This window comes from Vulpes vulpes, chromosome 16 (genome assembly GCF_048418805.1).
Source record: "Vulpes vulpes isolate BD-2025 chromosome 16, VulVul3, whole genome shotgun sequence".
NCBI classification, from domain to species: domain Eukaryota; kingdom Metazoa; phylum Chordata; class Mammalia; order Carnivora; family Canidae; genus Vulpes; species Vulpes vulpes.
The window spans coordinates 12,929,788-12,951,016 of NC_132795.1; the positions used below are offsets into that span (position 1 = coordinate 12,929,788).

Below are 21,229 nucleotides of genomic sequence, written 5' to 3' on the forward strand. Positions count from 1 at the left end.
TCAAATATAATGGACTTTGAGAGGTCATCTGAGCCTAATTTGGAGGTCTTGGATGCTACTTGGAATTTTTATGCTCTATAAAAGCTGGCTAGTTTATGTAATCTTAATCGTATACATTTGTATAAATGGTTTAGAGAATGTGATACATCAGACATGATTTTTCAGTGCATTTGTGAAAACATTTCTAGTACTGAAAGTACTTATCATGGTATAAATAGTTTGGATTATCACATTATGGACATACTTATGTAAGAACTTTTTGATAATTCAGTTTTTAACCAACCAATGAATTTCTTTTCATTATTCTTTACTTTTCTTCAATTATAGTGATTTGCAAGGAATAAAAACAAACGCCAAAAAGGATGGAAGTGACTGGATTCTCAATGGAAGCAAGGTGTGTAAAGAGGGGCTTCCACAGCCCTTGTCTCCTGAGTCATGCCATGAGTAACAGTGTCTCAGAGCCTACTTATTATTGATTCCCTCAGATCTATAGACTGATGGGAAGAATTGAGTTTACTTACTTGTTTTGTTATATAAGAATTTTGCAACATTTGTATTACATGAGATCTGTGTCTCTACTATGTTGCATTTTGCATGTTCCCCTCACCTATAGGGCAAATGTTCTAGCATTTTGTGGGCTGACACTGATGCACATTTTGTGCAGCCCAATTCTAAAGACCATTTCACAATCTAGTTTCTTAGTTCTTATACTGAAAAACAGTATCTGTGGTGTCAAATAAATTTGGAAAATGTGTGCAACTTCTCACTCTTTGATATGCCGATATACATTGTGAAGTTCTAAAAGTTGGATACAGTATGTCTTATGCTCTAGGAAGTCCTCTTCATAGATTTTCTTGAGTCACTGGTGTTTTTCCAAACATACTTTAAGAAATTTTAGTCTAAATTATTCATCCTAAGGATAATAATAAATATGTACTGATTCCAGTATATAATCACTTTCTCTACCTCTGACCACAGAGGGCCATAGACTAGGCCATTTGGTCAAAAGTGAAATGAGAACCCATTGTCCTATGACTCCAGCTTCCTAAGCAGGTCTTCTGTGTGAAACACCCAGGAAAGTACCACTGACTGCTTCCAAATCTCTATTAGACATAACAAAAAATTGAAAGGAAGCAAAAGTAAAGAAATAAGTAAATATTGGACCTCAGTAAGAAGACCTAATGTGCACCCCTCAAGGCATCAATATAAAGTTTTTAGTGGTATAGAAAATAATTATTTTAACTGAAGAGATCATATTAACATTTAAATGAAAATGCATATAGATTTCAACTGTGTTAAGAGAAAAAAGACCAGAAAGGAAATTCGTAATGCTCTCTATATGAATGACTCATGGAGGACTTTTTTTCCTTTTTCTTTATCACAATATACCATCTATGTAACATGTACAATGAGCTTATGTTAAGAGCATTCAATACCAAAAAATAAAAAATGATGGCCCACAGTTGGGATAATCCCAACCCTATTAAAATTTTTGACTGTTGATTAGAAAAGAAATTGATAAAGCCCTTACAAAGGAAATTCTGTTATAATTTTATTTAAAAAAAGTGAGATTGGTCATGCTGCAAATACCAACCTCTGTCAGACTATTGCAGAAATAGTTCAGATTCTTTTAACCGTTTCCTGTAATTATGTCCAAGAAAAGCCATTGGAGAACTCCATTCGATTTAAACAAATTGAAGTCAGTGTTAAAGTGAACAGTTTTTGCTCTCTGAACAGTTCCCTCCTTCCCTTGTCTTTTATCTGTAATAATAAAAGACCTATGTTTACATATGTCTGAGGCCAAGGATTTAGAGCATATAGGCACTAATCCCTGGACACATGATTCAAAACAAACAAAACAGCACTATTTTGGCAATTCAGCTGTGGCACCTACACAGATGGTCATTATTATCTTAGAAAAGTATAAAACTGGGAGACCTGGAAGGTTTTTGAGCAAGTGGTGTAATGGAACAACATTACAGAAAAACTATGTTTGCCATGATGTATAGAATTTTTCTTTCAGGAATAGATTTTTCTCATTTATTCAACAAACATCCTGGATGGCCTTCTATATGCCAAACCCTATTCTAGGCACTGATGGTAGGTATATGAATAGGAGCAGCAGCTCCTTGTACGGAGAGATATTGAGATTATTAAGGACATAATAAGCTTTGTTCATTATTATTTATAGTATTAATTGTGGAATTAAAATGTACTGGGTTCATTCTTTGAAGCATTGTGTTGTTTTTCCTGTACTCTTTAACAACTTCATGTAGGCTATTAACACTGCAGAGACTTGAGTAGAATACAAAGAGAGGCATAAAGCATGTCTTGTCTGGTTTAGTCTTCTTGAGTATACTTTCCTCCAATCATGACTTATGCATAGACCTGATTTATTGTGGAGTATCACAGTATATTTGGGGTTTACAGGTATTCATAACCAATGGGTGGCTATGTGACGTTGTGATTGTAGTGGCAGTCACAAATCGTGAAGCTCGCTCTCTTGCCCATGGCATTAGCCTTTTTCTGGTGGAAAATGGAATGAAAGGATTTATCAAGGGAAAAAAGCTACAAAAAATGGGACTAAAAGCCCAGGTAAGTCACAATATAAATTATTAATTATAAATAATTGAGTTTACTAAATTATGCCTTATAGAATTATGCAGTTCTATAGGTTTGATATGTGTATATCAAGTCATACTTTCTTACATCAGATTCCTAAAATATGCTTTTCAGAAATGGTAAGAGATATTTGTTCCATTTATCTAGCTTTATCTCTTTCCATTCAGTAACAGAAGTAGGTATTTTAGGGTATTTTGAATTTCTGCTTCAGAAATGACAATTAATTGTATGCTAATAGACTTTCTATGAAATTGGTTGCAGAAAATTATGAAATAAGAGCAGAAAATATTTTTCTATTACTTGATAATTATCTGGTAGTTTTTTCATTACCAAAAAGAAAAACATGTTTTACTTCATATGCATTAGAAACCCTTAACTCTAGGTATATACAGTACTGGACAAGATTGAACAAGATTGGAGTTAGAATGACAGTGTATGGGCAGCCCTGGTGGCTCAGCGGTTTAGCGCCGCCTTCAGCCCACGGTGTGATCCTGGAGACCCAGGATCAAGTCCCATGTCAGGCTCCCAGCATGGAGCCTGCTTCTCCCTCTGCCTCTCTCTCTCTCTCTTTCTGTGTGTGTGTGTGTCTCTAATAAAAAATATATATCTTTAAAAAAGAAAAGAATGACAGTGTATTGCAGTAAGAAAGCCACAAGTTTTTGGAACCAGATGAATCTGGGTTTGAATCCCTGGTTTACCACCTACTCATTGTAGTCATTAACCACTCCGACTTGGCTTCCAGTTTGTTTTGTTCTTGTTTTTGTTTTCTTAAGTGGAAATAATAATTGCCTTGTTGGTTTTTTGGGAGATTTAATGAAATAATTCTATATTTAATTGTATGATCCCTTAGGATACTTCAGAATTATTCTTTGAAGATGTACGGTTGCCAGCTAGTGCCCTACTTGGAGAAGAGAATAGAGGTTTCTATTACCTCATGCAAGAGCTTCCACAGGTCAGAATTATTAAAGATTCCATCTTTTAATTAGCAAATGAAGTGGAATAAAATAACATAGAACTATATAAATTCATGTATATAAAACTGCTGATATAGCCAATCATTTGAGTATAACTAAAATTGTAAAACAAAACAAAACCTGAGTTTGTAGGCTAGATAAGTAAATAACTAAACTCAGGGATATCCAATCAAAGCTTATAAGTGAGTAGGGAAATTAGGGAGTCAGGGTTGTAATACCTTTTTAGGATGATTTTAGCTTCTTAACTACAAGTCAAGAATTCTTAGCTCCTTATAAGGAACTGTCAGCCAAAACATTTGGCAGGACTTTTTTATACCTGAGAATCAAAGGGGAAAGTTGTTGAGTTCATAGACCATGAGGTCAGCCTTCACATCTCTGTTTTTGGAGTGTGCTAGCTGAACAATCATTGAGCCTCACATGCCAGAATATGAGGATAGGTGCACTTGCCCAGTGACTGCCACAGCCTGGGTTAAACATGAAATTGGGGACAAGGCTGGGAACACTGCCACAGAAATAGAATACAGAAATCACCAGCAGATGAATTTAAACTGACTGTGGGTTCTTTTGCACTAATAGAATTTACCTTTTCAAGTGTTGATTTCCACAGGCCTATTAGGATATGTATTGTGCAGAAATCAGTAAATAGAAATGAACATTTCTTTTCTCATAGATGAATGATGAGAAGAAAGGATTAAATAAATTATGTATATGTCTATATGTAGTAAAGACAATCATTTATAAAAATAAAGGATGTGTTTTAGAGAATTGTTATGGATATGTCAAAATATTCTTAGAAATCTCTATAGGAGCATTTTCTTATAGAATTAAGAAATAAATTAATTTTTTAGGAGTTTCATAAAGATTATTTATGAAATTTGTTATCATTGAAGACATGTGAAAATCACTTGTGGAATTAGAATGATGCTTAACACCTAATTCTGGGTTATAGGAAAGGCTACTGATTGCTGAGTTGGGAATTTCAGGCAGTGAATTCATGTTTGAAGAAACCAGGAATTACGTTAAAGAGAGAAATGTTTTTGGGAAAAAAGTTGCACATATGCAGGTAAGCTTGTTGTCATAGTTTAGTATTAAGTGGCATCAACCTAAATATTAATATGGAGTAATTGTCATAGAGGTAGTATTAGGATCCATGAAAGTGGGTGACACTGTTGAAGAGAAAAGGTAGAGAGTAAGACAAGAAGAGATCCTATGACAGAGTCCTGAGAAAAATGCAGGATTTAAAAGTGGAGTAGGAGGGGAAGAACCTACAAAGATAACAGAGAATGAATGGCTAGAAAGAAAAAAACAAATCAAGCAAGTAGTGTCACAGAAGCCAAGAGGAAAAATGGTTTCAAGTAGGCAGGAGTGGGGCCAGCGACACTTAGAGAGAAACCAAAATGAAGGTCAAGAGAGCCCACTGGGCATAGTGATAGGTTATTTCTTGGGAGCCATTAATGGATTAGAGTGGAGTGGTGCCAGACCAGAGTGGGGAGAGGAGTAAATGGAAATGGGGGGAAGGAAAGATACTAATAGCAGGCAACTCTTCCCCGAGTTTGGCTGTGAATGATAGTTAAGAGAAAGATGATTACGAGGGGGTAGGAAGAGGATGCAGGGCAGGGGCAGAATTTGGGGTCAAATGGCATATTTGGAGATTACTAAGTTTTTGTTATTATTATTTGGATGAGAATGCTGGAACCATATTTTAATACCCAGAGAAAGGATTTGGTTAAGAGGGAAGGATTGTAGATATGAAGAAGGTAATCAACTATGCACATATGATATTTGAGAAAGTGTTAGGATGTGGGTACCAAAGCGCAGGTAAGACAGGCCTTCCCACCCTTACAGCAGAGATGTTTCCTCTATTGTAACAGGAAGAAAAGAGGAAAGGTTGGGTATGGGTTCAGTCAGATATTTAGCTCTGTTGGTAGAAAATTGCAAAAGCTCTTTTATGAAGGCTTCCATTTCCCTTACATAATATAGGGAGACTCAGTGCTTGAAAAACAGGTGAGTCAAAGGGTCACGGAGGTGCCCAAGGAGAGGAAGATTTGAAATACCCCTGCAAACTGAGACTGAACCAACTTGGAAAATACAGTAAGGCTGCTAGCAGTATTGAGGACTCAGCTGAGGTTATGATCATTGGTTTATAGTAGTATCTTCTGCTTTTTTTGTATATTAGATTTACTAGAAGAGTTTAGCTATCCAGGATCAAGCACATAGAAGGTAGATGATCAAGCACATTTAAGGTTGCGTTTTGCAAGGAAGTTTAAGGTATTTGCCAAAGAACTCAGCACATAGTGGCCATAATCACTAACCATGCCAATCAAATATTAGAATCTAGTTTCTTCTTAAATGAACGGTTTATAAACAAAGCAGTCATAAAATTGGTTAAACATTTTACCAGCAAAAAACCTGGAGTTGGAAATCTTCTTGAACAGTCTGAAGTGGAATGACCTATTAGATGATGGCCTATATAAAGGACATGGCAGAGATGACACACTTTGGTAGCTTTTTAGGACCAGCCTTACATAAATTAACTTCAGGCATGGCTAAGCCCTAGCTCAGCTACTTGTATCTCCATGCTCTAGTCAGGTTGTATGAACTAACTCAGAAGCATTTTCTCATTTGCAAGGTGTGAATAATATCTGTAGCTACCTTGTAGAATTGCTCTAAGGATTAGATGATACATTCAGAGTGCTCAGAATATTGCCTGACAAAGTAACCATTCCCTGAAGTTTGCTATTTTTTCCTTTACATAATGTCTTCCTGCATTTTGTTCCAGTGAAGAGAACTTTTTTATCCACTTCTTGCTCCTGGTCTGGACCTATCCCAGGCCGTTTTGAGAATTATGTGCTACCTGTATGTTAAAAAGTGTTAACTTTTTCCATTCTGAAAAAAAAACTTCTTTATATCCTAACTTTCTTATTGGCATACAGATCTAAAAGTAGTTGTTCTGAATCTCAATCTAAAATGAGGCATACACTTTAGAAAATATTTTTTTTAAATGGCATGATTTGACTTGCCTAAATTGTGATTTCCTTTAGAGTAAGGGTTTTATATTTTATATTCCTTTTCATTTGCATATCATTAATTTATACATCACAGTGATTCTCAGTGAATGCCTTCTTCCCCTCAGGCATTTAGAATTGTCAGGAAGTGGGGTACATACCAATAGGGGGGTATAGTTGGTATTTAGTGCTCTGGAAGCCAGGTTTGTTAAATGTGCAATACTTCACAGATAGTTTTGTGTAGCAACCAATTGTCTCACTCAAAATGCTGATATTCTCCCTTTGAGAAATAGTGATATACATAATTTATTCCTTTTGGTCTCACTGAGCAAATATGTATTGATTGCCTTCTAAAGGTTGTATGCTGAAATGTCATTTGATAGGTGTGATTCTGAAAATACACTGTAGGCTCCTAGCAATATGAAGTGGTATTATTCTGTGACTTTCTGAACTTTACCCAAAGTGCATTATAGGCATACTTAGAAGATATTGCTGATTCTGTTCCAGAATATTGCAATAAAGCAAGTCTAATGAATTTTTTGCTTTCCCAGTGCATATAAAAGTTAGGTTTTCACTATACTGTAGTCTATTAAGTGTGCAACAGTATTATGTCTAAAAAGTATACATACATAAGGGACACCTGGGTGGTGCAGTTAGTTAAGCATCTGACTCTTGGTTTCTGCTCAGGTCTGATCTCAGGGTCATGAGATCGAGCCCTGCTGGGGCTCTGCACTCAGTGTAGGGTCTACCTAAGACTCTTTCTCCCTCTCCCTCTACCCCTTCCCCTGGGCATGCACACTGTCTCTCTCTCAAATAAATAAATTTTAAAAAAACCTAAAAGGTGTGCATACTTTTATTAAAAAATACTGTATTGCTAAAAATGCTAGCCATCATCTAGCCTTAAGGGAGTGGTAATCTTTTTGATGATGAATGGTCTTGCCTCAGTGTTGATGGCTGCTGACTGATCAGGGTGGTGGTTGCTAAAGGTTGGGTGGCTGTGCCTTTTTTTTTAAGACAACGATGAACTTTGCCACATCCGTTGACTCTTCCTTCAACAAACAATTTCTCTATAGCATGCAATGCTGTTTGATAGAATTTTATCCACTGTAGAACTTCTTTCAAAATTGGAAACAATCCTCTCAAATCCTGCTGCTGCTTTATCAACTAAGTTTATGTAATATTCTGAATCTTTTGTTGTCATTTCCACAATCTTTGCCAGTAGATTCCATCTCTAGAAAACCACTTTTTTGTTCATCTGTAAGAAGCAACTCCTCCTCTGTTAAAGTTCATTATAAAATTGCAGCAATTTAATCCCATCTTCAGGGTCTACTTCTGATTCTAGTTCTCTATTCCTACCACATCCTCAGTTACTTTCTCCACTGAAGTCTTGACTCCCTCAAAGTTATCTGTGAGAGCTGGAATCAGCTTCTTCTAAAACTCCCATTAATGTTGATATTTAAACCTTTTTCTATGAATCATGAATGTTCCACTATCTATGGCAGCTATAGCCTTACGATATGTGTTTCTTAAATCTTACAACTTGAAAGTCAAAATTACTCCTTAATCCACAGGCTGCAGAATAGATGTGTTAGCAGGCATGAAAACAGCATTATTCTCATTGTCCATCTCAGTGAGAACTCAGGTGATCAGGTACATTGTCAACGAGCAGTAATATTTGAAAGGGATTTTTTTTCCTGAGCGCTAGATTTCAGCAGTGGGCTTAACATATTTGATAAATCATTGATGTTTTAAACAGATGTGCTGTTATCCAGGCTTAGTTGTTCCAGTTCTAGAACATAGGCAGAGTAGATTTAGCACAATTCAAGGACCCTAGGATTTTCAGAATGTCCAGTGAGCATTAGCTCCAACTTAAAATTACCAGCTGCATTAACCCCCAGCAAGTAAGTCAACCTGTCCTTCAAAGCTTTGAAGCCAGGCATTGACTTCTCCTTTCTAGCTGTGAGGGTCATAGAGGCATCTTCTTGCAATGTAAGGCTGGCTCATCTACTATGAAAATCTGTTGGTTAGTGTGATTAGTCTTTGTTCATTATCTTAGCTGGAATTTCTGGATAACCTATTGCAGCTTCTGCATCAGCACTTGCTGCTTCACCTTGCAACTTTACGTTATGGAGATGGCTTCTTTCCTTAAACCTCATGACGCAACCTCTGCCAACTTCATACTTCTTTGAATTTCTCACTGCTCTCAGTTTTCATAGAATTAAGGAGAGTTAGGGCCTTCCCCTGGATTTGGTTTTGTCATAAGGAAATGTGGCTGGTTTGATCTTCTATCCAAACCACTGAAACTTTTCTGTATCAGCAATAAGGCTGTTTCACTTTTTTTTATCACTCACATGTTCCCTGGAGGAGCACTTTTAATTTCCTTCAAGAACTTTACTTTTGTATTCTTAGCTTGGCTAACTGGCATAAGAACTGTAACTTTCAGCCTATCTTGGCTTTTGACATACCTTCCTCAATAAGCTTAATCATTTCTAGCTTTTGATTTAAAATGAGAGGCATGTGACTCCTTTCACTTGGACATTTAGAGACCATTGTAGGGTTATTAGTTGGTCTTATTACAGTATTTTTGCATCTTAGGGAATAAGGAGGCTCAAGGAGAGAGAGATATATGGGGGAATGACTGGTCAATGGAGTGACACATTTATCGATTAAGTTGACCATCTTACATGGGTGTGGTTCGTGGTAGCTCAAAACAAGAAGGATAATAACATCAAAGTTTGCTGATAACCGTAACAAATATAATAATATTGAAAAATTTTGAAATAGAGAATTACCAAAATATGACACAGAGACACAAAGTGAGCAAATGCTGTTGGACAGATGGCACCTCTAGACTTGGTCAATACAGCGTCACCATAAACCTTCAATATGTAAAAAAAAATGCAACATCTGCAAAGTGCAATAAAGCAAAGAGCAAGAAAACAAGGTATTCCTGTGATAGCTTTTGCTTCTGAAATCCAACCACCACAAGTTTCATGCCTTTAGCCCTATTATGAAAAAAGTGAACATTGGGGCACCTGGGTGGCACAGTTGGTTAAGTGTCTGACTCTTGGATTTGGCTCAGGTCATGATCTCAGGGTCATTAGATCAAGCCCCACGTCAGGCTCTATGTTCAACATAGAGTCTCCTTAAGACTCTCTCTGGCCCTCCCCACCCCAAAGAGGTGCATATGCTCTTTCTCTCTCTCAAATAAATAAATAAATTTTTTTAAATTACAAAATAAAAAGTGAGTCAAGCATATTTTCTATATCCTTGTAAACCTATATTTTCTTTTACTAATATGTATACTAAATAAATACATATATTTTGATAGCAAAAAGAGAGGAGACAGTTTTAATCCTTTTCAAAGCAAGTATGGCCTTCTTTCAAAGATAGTTTACCAAAATCTCACTAGGTGGCAGTAGCATTGCTTCCACTAGTATATTCCTGATACCTGTCTACTATGATTTTCCGAGTAAATATGTATATTTTCAGATTTCTGAGATATTTCTTCTAATCTTTCTGTTTTATTGAAATAAGTATCTTTGAATAATATTTTCATATTCGATCTAGGAATGTATTCAAGGAAGAATAACAACCAATACACTGCTTACACCTCCTATTCTAGAGCTGGGTATACTATCGTTCCAGTTATTAAAATGAAATAGAGGACATTTAAATGTCATATCATACTTAGCCAGATGCCATTTTCTGATCATTTATTCAGTTTGCTTCCTTTTTTGTCATCCTTGAATTTTGAATATTTGGGGCCTTTCTGACCACTTGGATGCATTTCACCAAAAAAAAAAACAAAACAAAACAAAACAAAAAAAACCTACTCTTTTTTGGAGGGAGACCAATCATACTTAAGTAGTAATTATTATAGGGTTTTCATCTCTTTTCATTCATACTCTCTATATTTGATATAAAATCTTATGATTTTTCCAAAGGTTAGTAAAATGGTAAAATTCAGATATTAAATAATGATAATGACTCATTTATTGCATTGTTTCCTTGTGCCAGACACTGTGCTAAATGAATCATCTCATTTTTTTTCTTCACAACTCTCTATATAACAAGAATTATATTTACCCTCATTTTACAGATAAGGGGATTGAGGCATGAGGAGGTTAAGCAATTTTCCAAGATAACACAGATATTGTAACTCCAGAACCTATACTCTTAACTCATAACACTCGTTTTACTACCCAGAAATTTAAAGTCAATAGATTTTTTTCTTTCCTCACTTCCTTCACCCATGGGCAATGAAGTAAAAATTCAATGTTCTTTTATAAGACAAGCTTTTAGTTATTTCCTATGGGTACACTCTTGATTCTAAGAGCACAGAATATTACAAAAAGGAATAGGAGAGGGGAAAAAATAGCACTTCTTCTTTACATCCCTACAAAAAGTAATTACCCAGTTCTTAAGACCTTGAATGTGGGGTTAATTATCTATAAAATTAAATGGCAAACCTAAGATATTATATTTCATATTTGAGTCATAAAGTATTAGAGTATAATTAATGGTGTTGTTTAAATGGAATATGGGCCAGATGACCTCTCCAAAGTATATTCCAATTCCATAATTATGTGATTCAAAGAGTTATGTCATTCAGAACTCTGAAAGATACTCTATCTGATTCACTCAGTAAGTTTTGAGGATATTTTTAAAATGCTATCTGCAGGGCAGCCCGGGTGGCTCAGTGGTTTAGTGCTGCCTTCAGCCCAGGGCCTGATCTTGGAGACCCGGGATCGAGTCCCACTTTGGCTCCCTGCATGGAATCTGCTTCTCCCTCTGTCTGTGTCTCTGCTGCTCTCTATCTCTCTCTTTCATTAATAAATAAATAAAATCTTTTAAAAAAATGCTATCTGCAATATTGTCTATTAATGACTATTAATGAATATTTTAAAAATACTACTATAAGTGTGTTGATCATTCACAAAAAGCACTTTGTTAATAATGTGTTGTACAATTATTCGCCACCATCCATTACAGAATAATTTCTGAAAGCATGAGGCAATATCTGCAGTGAAGAGCCAAGACATAATCTGTATAGTAGCACCCAATGTGATTCCAAGAATATGTAAATATTTAATCTCTTTATCCCTAGAGAGTAAATTATGTATTCTTGGAGCCATTAATTTCTTTAAACCTGTAGACCTCACTAAATGTATTTCAGCAAGAATTCTAAATGAGCCCATCCTGGTCTAAAATTTAACTTCAGCTTCTGGAACTTCCCAGCATTCCTAGAGAAATAGCTGTCATGTGAGAGAATTGGGCTTAGAGATCTTGATTCTCTCACAATGTAAATAGTGTATAAGGTCTCAAGTGTGCCATCAGAGTGGGGAGAAGGCAAAATTATCTTAAGAATTGTCAGATTCTCGTGGTGCCTGGGTAGCCCAGTTGGTTGGGTATCTGACACTTGATTTCAGCTTGGGTCATGATCTCAGGGTCTTGGGATCAAGCCCTGCATTGGACTTTGCTCCCAGTGAGGAGTTTGCTTGGGATTCTCTCCCTCTCCCTCTACCCCTCCACTGCATGCTCTCTCTCTTTCTGTCTCTCTCTCTCAAATGAAAATAATTTTTTAAAAAAAGAGTTGTCAGATTCTCCCTTATTTTCCAAATGAAGTGTTATAGTGTCATTGAACTAAACCAGAAATAAGCTTAGAGGAATATGAATATATAATCATCTGTTTTCAGTGTATAAAACAGTATTTCCCCATTTTCTTTCATTTCTTCATCCATCTTTCAATTTTCTGTGAGTAATCTTGGATATGTAGGGTGGCAGTGGGAAACTTGGTGCTGATGAGATGGTAGAGATTTGGCTTAATTAAATACAAATGACTAGAAAGGGAGATAGATCACATAAGGGAAAGAGTGAGAGGGGAAGAAGGTTTTGATGTGACCCAGCATGTTCTGGATTAGAGGCCAGGATACAGAGGTGGAAAAAGTGTGGTGCTAACCTTCCTACTGCTTGGTTTGGGAACCATCAGGTACCAGTCATATTGTTTGTTTCTAGAACAGGATGGAATAAAGCCAAGGGAAAGGCAGTAAGTTGGGTTTTTCATTGGCATAGTAGTTATATTGATACATCTCTGAGGAATCTGTCCCTTCAGAGCTCCTACTCCTCCTGGCACTCAGGTCTTGCCTGGTCCTGGGTCCTATTATATTCTTTTTCTTCTCTTTTCTAGAAATGGAAAGTACCCAAACTGTTCCCACCACAGTGATGCTAAAAGGTTAAATTTTGTGATTTGAGCTATACCAGTAGGAATGGCAGGGCCAGCATCCTCTTGAGAATCTGGTCCCTAGAGCGTTCCTCTTGGGGACTCACTCATGGCTTTGAACTCGCCAGTGTATAGGCAGGACATTAATTTCTAGTTTGAATTAAACAGTGCCATCTTTGTCACTAACTTCCATGCCTTTATCTGGCATGTTTCCACAAGGAAGACAGCCAGTTGACCATAACTGGGCCTTGAACCTAAGAGGCCAACTAGAATGGGGTGTATTTCAGGGGGTTACCCAAAGTTGGAAGACTAGTATATCAAATCCAAGCCAGTTTCCTGAAGGAGGTTCAAGAGTTGGTACCAAAGAGACCAGATAAAAACTCGGAATTCCAGGTTAAGAGCCAAAAATCTGGAATGTAAGAACTTTGATTAAAATGAAAACAGTAAAAAACATTTAAGAATAGAGATTGATCTTGAAGGCTAGTAATAGGTTGTCTACGGCCAGCAGGAAAAAGTATAAAATATTAACATTGGCCATTCCAGATTATTCAGTTCAAGGTAGAGGCTAGCTATTGAGAGGAATAAGAGGGAGGGCAAAGAGAGATGAAAGAGGTTGGAGGTTACTGGACTTTGATCTCTTGAGTGCTCTGATGCTGTTATTCTACTACATTCTATAGATCTAGATTAAATACTTTGTAATATAGGGATTTCATGGCTCAGTGGTTGAACAAGCAACTGCCTTTGGCTCAGGTCGTGACCCTGGGGTACTGGGATCAGGTCCCCCATCGGGCTCCCCATGGGGAGCCTGCTTCTCCCTCTCCCTATGTCTTTGCCTCTCTCTCTGTGTCTTTCATGAATAAATGAAATAAAACATTTAAAAAATAAATAAATCTTTAAAAATACTTTGTAACATAAAATAATATCTAATAAATATTTTTAATGCTGTCTCCAGCTTGTTATTTTACTCCAAGACAAAGAAGCAGAATAGAGAAATGTGTATATTTAATTTCATTAATAGAGACAAATTATTAAAAAAAAAAAAAAGGGCGGGGGGTGGGGAAGGAGACTTATTCGTGGATTTAGATTCTGGAGATAAATAGGTGTTTTCAACAGCTGTACTTAAAGGACTGTACCACCAGATGGTGCTCACCTATTAAAGCCATGCTGTTTTTCTTTCTTTTTTTCCTCAAAGATTTTATGTATTTATTTGAGAGACAGAGAGAGAGAGAGAGAGTAAAGGGGAAGCCGACTCCTCCTCGCTGAGCAGGGAACTTGATCAGGACTTGATCTCAGGACCCCAAGATCATAATCTGAGCTGAAGGAGACACTTAACTGGCTGAGCCACCCAGGTGCCCCAGCTGTGCTGTTTCTCAAGCAATTTCATTACGTGGTCTAAATGTTTTAATCTAAAACATGAGATGTTATTTATGTATTTATCTCTTTTTTCATCTTTTAGTACAAATTTCCATAGCAATTAATAGGGTGGGCTTTAAATTGAAGCTATTTAGTTAACATATACCTCTTTAAAAGGAAGAAAAAAAATCTGGTAATTCCACTTTTGTTTTGCTATAAAGATCTTCTGTTATATAATTTCTGATATGCTAGGTGACTAAAAATGTGCTCTCTTTTTCCTTTCATGTCCTTTAAACTCAAGACAGTGCAGCATAAGCTAGCTGAATTAAAAACACAGATTTGTGTGACCAGAGCTTTTGTAGACAGCTGTCTCCAGCTGCATGAAAAGAAACGTCTGGACTCCACCACTGCCTCCATGGTGAAATATTGGTATGCGTGCTTCAGTAATTAAAATGTGGTGTTTGCACAGACTATTACGGAATTCTTCCAACTTTAAACTCCGCCTTGAGGGTCTTAAAGGAAGAAGGCTGTAAAAATGAAAACTAACAGTAAGAACCAACTTTTTAAAAAAAATGCTGAAAGGTCCCATTAAGCCTATTTATAATCTGCCAAAAATTAGTCAAGTTGATTTAACTTTTAGCTTGCAATTGAAAATAAGATATTAAGATACTGAAGTAGGGTGACTGATGAGTTCATTCAAGCAGTGGTTTAATATCAAATTATCTGATGAGTGGTGCTATAATAAGACAAAACAGAACAGTAAGACTTGGAGTCCTGAGATGGAATCCCAATTCTTTCATTAATAACTGTAATTAAATTTAATTCTCTCTGGGCCAGCATTTTGATATCTGTGATGTGAGTAGATTGGACTGTATTTTTCTATCTAAAATGTTATCCAAATCTAAAAAAAAAAATTTGAAAAATTGAATGTCCAATCAAAAGTTGCACATGTTCTACTAAATGAAAGGGAAAATGTCCTATTAAGCTTGAAAGACTTTTCATTCGTATTAAAGATGAGCTAATTGAAAAGAGACTCCTATAAGGCTTTTGTGTATTTTAAGATGTAAGAACACAGTTTAAATCAGATTCTGGAAATGGGTTTGGTTTCCTTTGCTTTAAAAACAAACATTCTCACATCTCATTAGCCCAAAAATAACCTAGAAAAAATTCCTGTCATTATTCATTAACTTGTGTTTGGTTCAATCAGAAATAGAATGGGGAAATATACAGAATAGTTCTTTATGTAATGATTCCAAAATAATAAAACTGGCAGGCTGAAATTGATGTGGAATTGCTAGGAACTTCTACTTCGGGGGAGATATTTTACATTTATTTTATAGCAAGTTCTTTAACTAGTTGGAAAAGGCGTAAAAATTTTTTAGGTAAGATATTTTTAGAAGAAGAGATATTCAGATAGCTATTGACCTTATTGTTGTTTGAAAACACTGTTTATAGACATATTGTTACTTCACATTGAGGCAGAGAAAGTAACTAGTTGTAGCCCAGTAAATATTTCACTAAAATATTTGCCAAATACAAAAATGTATAGAATCCCAAATATTGTTGCTCCCCTGAGTCTTATCTGTTAATCATTATATTGTTACTGTGATTATTAGGAATATCCTCACCTATCCTATGGCTTGAGTTAAAAAATATTTAAAATAGGAAAATGTGGATATGCTTACTTTTGCTTTGTTTCCCACTATTGGAAAATAGATCCAGGGGTACCTATTGGGCTCAGTCAGTAGAGCATGTGACTCTTGATCTCAGGATCGTGAGTTCAAGACCTACATTGTGGGCAGAGGTTACTTTAAAAAAGGGGGGGTAATGTTGAAAAGCATTTTGAACTTACGTTTCTATATTAAGATGAATAAAATCTCTACCAGTTATCTTATTAATTTTAATGATAGTTAAAATTACTGTGATAAGATCAGTCAAGAATATTTCTCAAGTATTTCATATACTTTGAGAATAATAATAACCAAATCATATTTAACAAGTTTCCTATATAATGGTATGTACCATAATAGTAGTCTATCTACCCTTTTAGGCTTTTACTTTTACTTTCAGTTTATTTCTGAAAATCCCTAAAGAAGCTTTTTTTTCACAGTTACTGAAATTCCGAATTGCTTCAGGTAGAAGTGACATCTTTGGAGGAAAAGAGATATTATAAGAGAGAAGGAAATAGATGGCTGTTTAACTATATAGTTAATTTAGATCATGCAAAGAATCTAAATAAATTAGACCAAATTCAGATTTTTACTTTGTCCTTTTCAGGCCTGAAGTAGCCAAAACCTAATAGTCTATGTTTTCTACATTTTATTTCTAGCCTTAACAAAACCCAGCCAGAACTAAATGATGAAGAAAGTATTCATTATGTGAAAATGGTCCAGAGATTAATTTCATATGTAACTTATGATAATCTTTGGTTGGCTAATGTCTAATTGTAATTATTTGATAAATTTATGTATTTAAATAGAAATAATCTGTTTTCTGATTGTGAAGCACCTCATAAAAATCCATTTGAAATGTTCCTTTTTGCTTTTTATTTTGGTCATCTAGGACATCTGAGTTACAAAACCGCATTGCTTATGACTGTGTCCAGCTCCATGGAGGTTGGGGGTACATGTGGGAGTACCCAATTGCAAAGTGAGTATGGTTGTTGTGTTACATTCTTCCAGATGATGTGGAGAAAAAGGAAAATTTCTGTACTCTGTACATTGCGTGTAGAGGAAAAAGATGCAAAATTTTTGTATTTATCATCTCTCTACAGAGAGTGTTCAAGCAGATGAAACAGCTTCATGTTATCAGCTTGTAACTAGGATTTTATCATTTTTAAAGAAAATGAAGAGACCAATATAATAAAGTTTGCCTTTATAAGAATGACTATACAGGAAGATTAATATCACTTTTTTTTATAGTTGAATGATATTGTATTTTATTGGTTAACCATAATTACACAGGTTATTTCGACTCTTTTATTGTGACAATAAATACTGCAACAAAACACCTTTTAAATGTTTGTCTTAGATACATGTGTTTTCTATTACTACAGGACAGAGTTCCAAAAGTAGTATTGCTGGTTCAAAAGTATGCATATTTTACATTTTAATACTTTGCCAGATTATTTTCCCTAGTTAATAGCAACTCATACTCAAATGAAAAAACATTTGAGGATAGTTTATCCTCCTAAATAATGAATGGTCTTGCTTTTTGAACCTTGTATGAATATAATGGGTAGAAGATAGATTATTATTCTCCCTTTAGTTTGCATTGACTATTAAGTATTTTATTTTCCTGTAGTAAGAACATTTAACATGAGATCTACCCTCTTCAAACGTTTTTAAGTGTTCCATACTCTATTGTTAACTATAGGTACAATATTGTACGGCAGATCTCTAAAGCCTGTTCGTCTTGCTTAACTGAAACTTTATGCCCATTAAGTAATAACTCCCCATTATCCCTTTCCTTTGTTCCTGGCAACTCCCATTTCTCTTTGGTTCTATGAGTTTGGCTATTTTAGATACCTCACGTAGGGTGGAATCATATAGTAGTTGTCTTTCTGTGACTGGCTTATTTCATTTAGCAGAATGGTCAAATCCATCCAAGTTGTCACACATTGCAGAATTTCCTTCTGTTTTAAGGTTGAACAGTATCCCATTCCATTTTCTTAATCCATTCATCTGTGCATGGACATCTAGGTTATTTCCATATATCTTGTCTATTTTGAATGATATTGCAGTGAACATGCAAGTGCTAATATTGCTTGGAAATCCTGGTTTCAATTCTTTGCAATAAATACCTGGAAGTGGGATTTTAAGATCATAGAGTAATTCTTTCCAATTTTTTGAGGAACCTCCATACTGTTTTCCATAGTAGCTTCCCCATTTTATGTTTCCCCCAATAGCGTTGAGAAGTTTCAGTTTCTCCACATTCTTCTGAATGACAATGAGCATTTTTTCATATATCTGTTCATCATTTCTATGTCTTCTTTTAAAATATCACTTTTTATTTTTATTTTTTAAAAAGGATTTTATATATTTATTTGAGAGAGAACAGGAGCAGTGGGGGGTAGAGGGGTGGGGGGAGATGCAGAAGAGGCAGAGGAAGAAGCAGGTTTCCTCACTGAGCAGGGAGCCCAATGCAGGGCTTAATTCCAGGACCTGAAATCATGACCTGAGCTGAAACCAAGAGTGAGTCACAACTGACTGAGCCACCCAGGCACCCCTAAAATATCACTGTTTAAAAGTAAAAATTTTAAAAAATTGGCATTTCAGAAAAAATTTAAATATGAAAAGGATCAAGGTTGTCATATCTTAGCTATTTAATTATTCATTTTGCTCTTGAAAACAGTCCAAAGTATTAATTTTTTTAAAGAGAATTTTTATTTCCTTCGAAAGAGATAAAACAGGCCTTTTTTTTTTACTCTTACATATAAGTATTTTTCTGAAGATTTATTTTTTATTTTAGAGAGAGAGCTTGTACAGGGGGAAGGGGCAGAGAGAGAGGGAGAAGGAAACCCAAACAGACTGGGCCCAGCACAGAGCCTGATGTGGGGCCTGATCCCATGACCCCGAGATCACAACCCAAGCTGAAACCAAGAGTCAGCTGCTCAATCCACTGCGCCACCCACACACCTCTTACTGAAGAATATTCTTGTTATCTGGAGCAGTACTAGTTTGTCAGTCGGCAGCGTCCTCTTCCATATTTCTTCCTCCATCCATTTCTTCTTTCTCTCTTCCCATAGTCTTTTGCCTTAGTCATCTCCTGACGGCATTTCTCCTCATTACTCTAGAAAATACACTTTTCCTCTGATTTAGCAATATTTTCAGTTTATAAAACCTACTCAAGGAAGTTTTACTATATGGAGAGAAGTCCAGTTGAGTTCTGCATTTGAGAATGTGAATGCTGTGGGCTTCTAAAAACTTTTTCTATTCTAATTTTAATCTAAACACAGACTATCTGAAGGGAAAAAATATTAAACTAGTATTCAGACTGACTTTCAAATTTATCATTTTGGCAGACATAATTGAAAACATTTTATATACTACTTATGGTCTCTAATGAGGAAAATTAAACATTTTAGTTAAGTTACATTAAGAACAGAAGCTCCAGCATAGATATAATCTACTAATTTTCTGTAGCCATTGGGGCAGTTCAGAAAGCTTTAATCACAGAGTGTGTGTAATTTATAACCTTTTATAAAAACTCAGCAGCAACTAGGGCTTTTCCCATGTTTGGGAATGTAGACATGAAGTAACTAAATGATAAATATATATATTTTTTTTGTGGGAGAGATAATCTTTGGACTTGGATTTTGGTATATCCTTTCAGATCTACTTCAAATGAACTTTAATCAAAAGCAGATTTATTTTTTTTATCTTTGTATAGTCATGAAATCAGACATAAACATTGAGTTATACTAGCACAAAGTAAATCATCACTGGAATTTTTTCTGTGCATTTTCATGTTTTATTTACAATATTAATCCACCTTATTCACAATATTCACAATGCTAAGAAAGTAAACTCATAATGAATATCTATATTCTTCTACTTGACTGTGCCATTACAACCGCTGCTGGAAATGTAGACATGCAGTGGCTCAGTGTCTGTGTAGGTCTAGTTCAGGTTCCAAGAAAGGCCTGTGAGGTGAAGAGGCATCACCCATCCACATGGCTCAAGATTAGAGTGCAGAGTGAGTCTTGCTCTCTGTTTTCTTAGAGGCCATTCCTTCAGGTCAGTAGCAAGCAAATATTGCAGTTTGATGGCTTATTGAAATGCCTGGTTTCAATTTGAGAGACTTATATTTCCTTTTAGGAATAATAATCCCCTTCTTGGCTGGTTTGTTAGTTCAAAGATTGCATGAACTTTTAAACTAGACTGCTATTTCTCTTCTCCAAAGACATGAGGAAAGAACTTTTCATAGGTTAGCAAGAGAGGGAATAGTAGATAATATCAAAAGGCTGATTAGACACATTAGACAGTATGTGGTTGCAGTGCAGACTTTCTATGGAAGAAAATCATTCTAATTGTGTTTCTTATATCTTCAGATCAAGCTGTATTATTTGTGTATGTTTTGGGGATTTGTTTTGTGTTTGCTTTTTTGTTTAGTTGCATTTTATTTGTTTTTTATTTGTTTTTAAATAATTGGTCTTATGCATGTGAATTTGGTTCAGTCTTACTCATTAGGCTTGCTGCCTGTGAGAAGTGAGGTTTATTAAGCTTTGCCATTTCAAGACTTCTCTGCCATGTTAGGAAGAACAGCCTGAGATACAGAGCTTCATAACTATGTGGTTAAACATTCCTTGTGCTGCCTTTCTCTGTTAATTTTAGTTGGTGACTGAATTTAATTAGTAACTTATAAAAGGCCTACTGATCTCTGTCATTACCTACTCCATTGGAACTTCTTTAATGTGAAGGAAAAAAAAAAAAAAAACCCAGCCCAGTCCAAAAATTTCTAAAGAAGTGTTGAAATTGCTGAAGTAGGCTGAAATGCCAGGTAGATTGTCTATATGTAAGTGTTTGTTAGATTTTGTGGGTAACAATGGATTCTGTTCAAAAGAAAAAATATATTTGAAAATGCAAATGTCTTCATATTTCAAGTTCCATCAAAAAGTTATATTGAGACTCAAAAATTCCTTTATAATACCCTAAATCAATAAATATTTACTAAGTGCTTACTTTTTGCAAAGTCCCATGATAAATATGGAGAGTCCAGAATTGATCATGTTCCTAGAGAGCTGGCATATTTAATTTTTCTCAAATGTGAAATTTAAAAAAAGAAAAAAAAAACTGCTTGAAAAAAATGCCTTTGCATTTGTCTACTAGTAAAGTCCAAAGCTCAATAACTAGTCTTGCATGCCTAGACCAATTAAAATATTGTGATATAATAAAAAAGATACTTGCTAAAGTGGTGAGATACCTACTTTCTCATTCCAGCCTGCCAATTAATTATCTGTTATGTGACCATTAAATAGCAACCATTAATTAGTACATGTGGTAACTGCTCTGCACCTGAGTTCCTTTACCTACAAAACAATAATAATATTT

General features: G+C 35.5%; 1 protein-coding gene across 1 annotated transcript in view; it reads left to right on the forward strand.

Moving 5' to 3' along the window:
* Positions 1–21,229, forward strand: part of ACADL (acyl-CoA dehydrogenase long chain) — a 48,213-nt gene that overhangs the window by 18,100 nt on the left and 8,884 nt on the right. Inside the window, exons 5-10 of the mRNA XM_072741952.1 lie at positions 328–394; positions 2,431–2,595; positions 3,473–3,574; positions 4,546–4,659; positions 14,479–14,606; positions 16,740–16,826. Coding sequence (XP_072598053.1) covers positions 328–394; positions 2,431–2,595; positions 3,473–3,574; positions 4,546–4,659; positions 14,479–14,606; positions 16,740–16,826 — 663 coding nt within the window. The remainder of the gene's footprint in view (positions 1–327; positions 395–2,430; positions 2,596–3,472; positions 3,575–4,545; positions 4,660–14,478; positions 14,607–16,739; positions 16,827–21,229) is intronic.